The 6618-nt window shown below is 38.0% G+C and overlaps 1 protein-coding gene across 1 annotated transcript; it reads left to right on the forward strand.

Moving 5' to 3' along the window:
• Positions 1-8: 8 nt before the first annotated feature.
• LOC101304147 (LOB domain-containing protein 16-like) lies at positions 9-1205 on the forward strand. Its single transcript, XM_004289871.1, has 2 exons — positions 9-396; positions 870-1205. Exons 1-2 carry the CDS (start codon positions 85-87, stop codon positions 1203-1205), a joined length of 648 nt encoding a protein of 215 aa, XP_004289919.1. The 5' UTR covers positions 9-84.
• The last annotated feature ends 5413 nt before the right edge of the window (positions 1206-6618 follow it).

The raw sequence follows: 6618 nt of genomic DNA on the forward strand, positions 1-6618 counted from the left end.
TTCTCCTCTCTCTCTCTCTCTCTCTCTCTCTCTCTCTCTCTCTCTCTCTCTCTCTCTCTTTGAGCTTTTCTCTCTCTAGCTGCTATGGCTTCTGGGAGTACTGGTAGCAGTGGCACTACTACTGGAACTGGCTCTCCTTGTGGAGCATGCAAGTTTCTGAGGAGGAAGTGCGCATCTGATTGCATATTTGCTCCTTACTTTTGCTCCGAACAAGGGCCGGCTCGATTTGCTGCCATTCACAAAGTGTTTGGGGCTAGCAATGTTTCCAAGTTGTTGCTTCATGTCCCTGTCCATGATCGATGTGAAGCTGTTGTCACTATTGCCTATGAAGCTCAGGCAAGGATTCGAGACCCCGTATATGGATGTGTTGCTCACATTTTTGCCTTGCAGCAACAGGTACTTGTTCTTGTTCTTGCAATTTAAGAACAAAGCCCTATTTTCGCAAAAATGTTTTCTTGTCGGATAATCTGAACATGTTATCTTAAGATTGTCCATTTATTCGAGCACTATAACCAAACTAGCTCACCCATTTTTGCATTGCAACAACAGCTGCTAGCTTTTTGTTGCTCCTCTCCATTCCCAAACCCATTTAATTAGCAAGAATCATGTTTTGTAGTTTTATGCTAATTAAACTAATTAGTACTAGTCGCAGAAAACATGTTTTCTGACCTCACTTGTTATTGTTGTTCTTAAAACTTGTTATTGTTTTCTTTCCGACAGTCTAAAAAGTAATTAATGAACAAGTTAAGACATATTTACCGTCAGTACTCAATAGTATCAATTAGTAATATCCAAGTACACTATGTCAAAATACGATTATGAATATCTGGTGTCTCATACTAAGTTTTTTGGTTGTTTTAATTTCATAGGTGGCATGCTTACAAGCACAATTGATGCAAGTGAAGGCACAAGTGGCTCATCAAAACCTTATGGATTCAAGGACCATGGAGAGCCAATGGCAGGGGAACGTGAATGGAGTCACAAACTTCCCGAGTTATCCAAGTTACATGAACCCTATTTCTCCTCAGAGCTCGCTGGATTCCATTGACCACAGCAGCAATGATACTATCAACTATATGCAGGAGACACAAAGCAGCAGCAGATCGGAGGAGTTTCCACTCCAAGCTTGTTCTAAGAAGAGAGCATATAACAGTACTGAGTTGGGTGAGCTTCAAGAACTGGCCCTCAGAATGATGAGGAACTGATCAAACAGCATGTTCCGTTCAAGAACATGAAGGTGAATCTATGATCTAATTCAGATGTGCTATGCCCCGAGACCCCGATGATGTATATATTGAGCCTCTCGTTTTGTTTGTTTGGAGAAGAACAAATGAGCTCAACTAATCCTAAAGGTCTAAAATAGACGCTTCCGGTTCCGGCCTTCTCTCTTCTATGTGCTACTTCTGATATTAAGAACTTATTTTAGACTTATGTTAGACATATATCAAATAGTTCCCAAGCGTTCTCACTGCGAGTGTTCGAAAATAATGAAGTTTATTAAGTTTGAAACACATAATTTTACTTTCTCAAATGTGGTTTTGCTTCAACCTTTCAGGCACGTAGATGACTCGGGTAATTAAACAAAGGTAATTAATTAACTGTACTTTTGACGAAGATAGTATACGTTGTACCAAGTAACAGTAATAGTAATAGTACGTAGAGTATTCCACATTGAGATTGCCAAAGAGATCGAACCCTTTGGGAATTTAGATCATCTTGAATTGTTAATTACATAGTTACTTATCAAATTCACAAATAATACCTACAAGTTGAGGAAGCTTATGTTCTGGTAAAAAAATCAATCTACGAAGCAGAAGTTCAACTCGTTGAATGTATGTGTGTTTATATATATAACATTCAACTGTAGTGGAGAACGCCTATATGTCTGTGTGTGCCCAATTTCCTTTTAGCTAAAGTTTCAAGTCTTATTGATGCTAGCTCCCAGAGCCACTTGTCTAAAGAAACAAATATTAAAAGTAAATGCAGCATACAAGGAATACGCACGCACATATTTCAGCAATCCCCAAACATATATTAGTGTAATCCTTTCCTATTGTACTTATTAACCATAGCTTAACTAGGAAACTGACATAACTAAGAATATGGGATAAAACTTAATACGAGCAGGGACCGGCCGGAGTTGGTGAAAGTGAGCGTAGGTAACTGCATGCTTCGATCTACGTCGATTTTCGGTAAGTCAATTAAGAACTTCACATCTTATATATTTGGTAAACTGGATCCAAAGAGGTAATATATTAGTGTACTAATTTAGTTAAATTCACTATATATTAGCATCACTCTCAGCATCTCTCATTCTATTCTAGACAGATGAAAATGAACGAAGGTGAGTGTGCTTGGAAGAATATCGACATCTCACACTAGATCAAGGAAGAAAAAATCAAAAGTTTCGGCGATATTTCGCCGAAATTTTTCTTTTTTTTACCTAGCGATATATCTTTTCCCTACCAAGCATTTCTCGTTTGAAACTTCCAATATTTCTCGATATTTCCCGATATTTCCAACCAATGCTAGTGGAAATTTTGGACCTCATAGGTTTTTTACGTGGTTTTAAAGCACTCATGTAATTCTATGTGAAATGTATCATATGTATATAAGACATGATAATTTAGCCTCCCTTTGGGTTTCTAGCCATAAAAAAAAAAAAAAATGTTTAAAGCAAACTTTTAAGAATTATTAACGGTTCAGCACTAACCTTTTCACCTTAACTTACTATAACTCCCTATAGATCAATGTTTATTCAAGGTTTTCATTTCAAATATAGTACATAATATAGAAAACAAACATTTCTTAAAGTTTGGTTTGAAATTTCTTTGTTTTTCTTTAAATTTTCTCATTTTTTTACTACAATCGATATTTTCCTGAAATTTTCATATTTTAAAAGGTCAAAATTTCCGTAATCACCGAAATTTTCTTCTAGATGGTTTGATTGATCGATTAGGGTAAGATCAAGTGAATGCTATCATTGTGGTTAAAGGGCACACACACTACTCTTGAGCCTTGAGGGGAGTACTTAATGGACCCACTTAATTGCTATCTTGAGGTTATTTTTTTGCTCCCTATATAGAATAAGTAGGCTCACCTAACCTAACATTAGTTCTCTAAGCTAATTTTAATATTATCATTACCTATGATTTTGTCCTCCTATTTCTAGACAAAGTGTCCCCTTGATTGAATGCACAAAACTACATCATTAGTTTAGTACCTTGCCCACTTTGATTAGTTTGTCAAACTAATCAAACAAATGTTTGTTTCTCCAAATCTTAGCCTTCGAAAGAATTGGACAAAAAGAAATTAAAACATAATTAATCAATTTTCATATACTTGGGCCCTAGCCTTAAGTGGGGCGTAGAAACTAAAATCATAAGCCAGTCCAGTCAATCGGCCTGTAACCACTTTCATACTTTGTCTTTTGCCTCTTTTGGCATTAAACAATTGAGCTTGAAAAAGGAAAAGAACATGCACCAATATAATTATAACGTATGCACACATTTTATGTACACATAACACATCCACCTCTCCACTCCACTCCATCAGCTGAAGTTGGAAATGTTCATTCCAAAAACCACTATATAGTAGTTGTTTAATAAAATGGGGTGATGATCGAATATCATTGAATGTGACTATGTGAGTAATTCAATGAATTATAAGAGAAAGCTAGAAGAAAGTGAATTGATCAGAACAAGAGGAAAGACAAAGATCATTTGAACATATACACACACACACAAAAATACTAATAAGATTACTTACCATTATTAATGTAACAAGACAAGAATACTCTAGATTCCTAGTCCTAATTTGATTAGGATTCCTGTACTCGATCAAAGAAATTGTATTATTAGGGTTTAGGGTTTGCTGGTGTTTTAGGATACATATGAAAAATGGGGATAACATTCCAATAGAAAATGTAATTCAAACAAATACAAAGGATTCCAAAGATTGAACTTTTGAACTAAGCTAGGAGAAAAGCATGAGGGGACATTGCCCCATAGAGTTTAAAAATAATGATCAAAAGCTTGACTTTCGACTATGGATGCTCAAACACATACACACGTGCACTGTGAGCCATCCGATCTTAGGGATCAGCGAAAGACAGTAACTTGAGGCGGGGGAGTTGTCTAATTGTCTTTCACAGTTCGTGCAAGCCGCTCTGTGCTTAAAATAAAGCGTCTCTTATTGACTCGGTCTGGTTTGTGACCAAGAAAGAAAAAGAAAGAGGAAGAAGAAGAAGAAGAAGAAGGAGAAGAAAATGGAGAGAAAGAAGTTTGGCCGGTACCGCGCTTCTGGGTTTTAATAATGGTTCTATGCTAAATAATTAAGATCCTTGAGCTGTGTGCTGCATCTTGCCATCTTGTGTGAAAATGACCAATATTTGGTGCATGCTAGCTTTGGAGGGTTTCTTTTAGTCACACTTTTGCATGGTTCACTAAAGTTTCAATGTGCATTATTTTGTCATCTCAATGTAAAGAAAGCATTGATCAAAAGCCATGAGTGTGTTTTTGGAAAATTGATGAGGTCTCTTTCATGAAAATTTATTATGAGGTATTAACGATATATTGCAATGTGTTTTGAACATTGATTGTCGGTGCATGCAATGAGTTTATAATTTCATTCTAGAAAGTTCAAGTGTTTAATGTAGGGTTAGGCACTTAGTACCGAAATTCCGATCTCGTACCGGTCTTGTCCTGAAAGTTAGCGGGACGAGACATAATAGGTTTTGAAATCCATTCCCGTTATGGTAATGTTGAAACGGGACGGGATCGGGACTATCCCGAAAAATCCCGTCCCGTCTCGTCCCTTAATATTAGAATACCTGATTTTAATCATTTTATATTTGATTTTTTAGGTTTCATGATATAATTACAATGCACTTAACCACACTCAATTTGGTCTATAACAGTAAAACAACACAAAAGAAAATTCAATCTCACTCTCAAACATAACGCCTCCACTCCCTCCACGTCGTGCACCATCAGAAAGGTGGACCGACTCAAGTAACAAGGAGTCCAACTATGAGCAACAACGGGAGAGCAAATGGAACTCGCGTTGGGGTCCTGATAATAAGGAGGCAGAAGGTTTGCGTGACAAATGGGCTGACTCAGGCAAAGATGGGAGCATGTCGGATAAAGGCTCATCTCATGTTGGAATTCACGAAAAGGATTGAGGAGGGGAGGAGGGAAGGAGGGAGGAGGGAATGGAAGGAGAAATACCTTTGGAGATCTAGGGGGAGTGGTGACGGAGATGTGGTGGCGGGAACCGGAGTTGGTGATGTCGGCCATGGATGATCAATTGAGTTGCAGAGAAAGAGAGAAAGAGAGAGAGGCGCTAAAACAAGTGAGGTGGTGAGGTGAGACAAAAGAGAAGGGTGGGGATATTTTCAGTTGTTGTTTAAGGGTTAATTTTTTGAGATCCTGATCCCGTCCCGGTCTCAATCGGGATCAGGACGTACGGGACAGATTTCTAAAAATGTCTTCTTGTCCCGTCCCGTCCCGTCCCGTCCCGTCCCGTCCGGTTCTTTTATTTTCGAGACGGAACGGGATTCACCAAATCTTGGCCCTTCACGTCCCGTGCCCAGCCCTAGTTTAATGTGTCTTTTGATCCATCATTCAAGTTCTAGAGTCTAGAAAGGTTGATACTGGATCGAGGTCGGGTTTGGACAAAAGTTCTCAGATGCACCAAGGTAGAAGCTAGTGAACCAATATGTATAATATAATCTCAGCCGTTTATTTGATCTAATCCTTTAATGACACTAACTTCATATTAACACCGATAAAAAGCCCAGGTAAATAACTAAATATCCCATTTATGCAAACCAGGCTAAAGTTCAATCGAGGAGAGGCTTGAAGATGAGAAGGGCCTGATTTGTTTAAGAGAAGGAGACCTGCCCGTCAAAACGACGTCGATTTTTGTCCGAGAAGGTGATTCAACGAGTTGGAGTTGCGATGTGATATACTTGCAGAGCTCAACTGCGGCGGAGATGAGTATTGGTGGCCATGGTGGTTTTTGAGGACCAAGAGAGACTGGTATCGTGGTTTATAATTAAGATTCATTCATCAGAAAGTAAACTAGTAACCAGTACAAAAAGCCAAAATCAGTTCATGTGAGATCTGAAAATGGGCATGATTTAATCGATATGGGTATAAGGCTATTGATTTGGAAAGAAAGTGAGTGATTCTAGTGCAGTTGGTATACTATTGTCTTGCTGGAGCAAGATGTTGTCTTGTTTAGCAGTAAGAAGTTATTTGAGATGGTGGAAGAGTATAAACCAGCCATGGAAGTGTCGAAGTAGATCTGGAATTTTGGTACTCTTCTGAATTAATCTGTTAACGGTGGTTACATCTGTTAACTGGTTCAAGTGCACCATGGTGCATTGAATCTGCTCCGGGGTTTGGATGAGAAATTTTGAAGAATGACCAATTTTAAACACCTAAGATGACTTTTAACCTTGTTTTTTAGGATGGTTGAAAAAATGACCATATAATGAGTTAAAGGTCATAAATATCGTGGTCAAGTTTCTCATATAATTCAACTTGTCTTTCTATTTAATTATTCATTGATTACTTAGAGTAAAAACCACCACCATTGCTCTCTCTCTCTCTC

This window comes from Fragaria vesca, linkage group LG2 (genome assembly GCF_000184155.1).
Source record: "Fragaria vesca subsp. vesca linkage group LG2, FraVesHawaii_1.0, whole genome shotgun sequence".
NCBI classification, from domain to species: domain Eukaryota; kingdom Viridiplantae; phylum Streptophyta; class Magnoliopsida; order Rosales; family Rosaceae; genus Fragaria; species Fragaria vesca.

What these genes read in the sequence shown, in the direction of transcription:
- LOC101304147 (XM_004289871.1), top strand. Translation starts at nt 85, where the DNA reads ATGGCTTCTGGGAGTACTGGTAGCAGTGGCACTACTACTGGAACTGGC. An exon ending in TTTTTGCCTTGCAGCAACAG is followed by an intron (nt 397 to 869) that starts GTACTTGTTCTT and finishes TTAATTTCATAG; the next exon opens with GTGGCATGCTTACAAGCACA.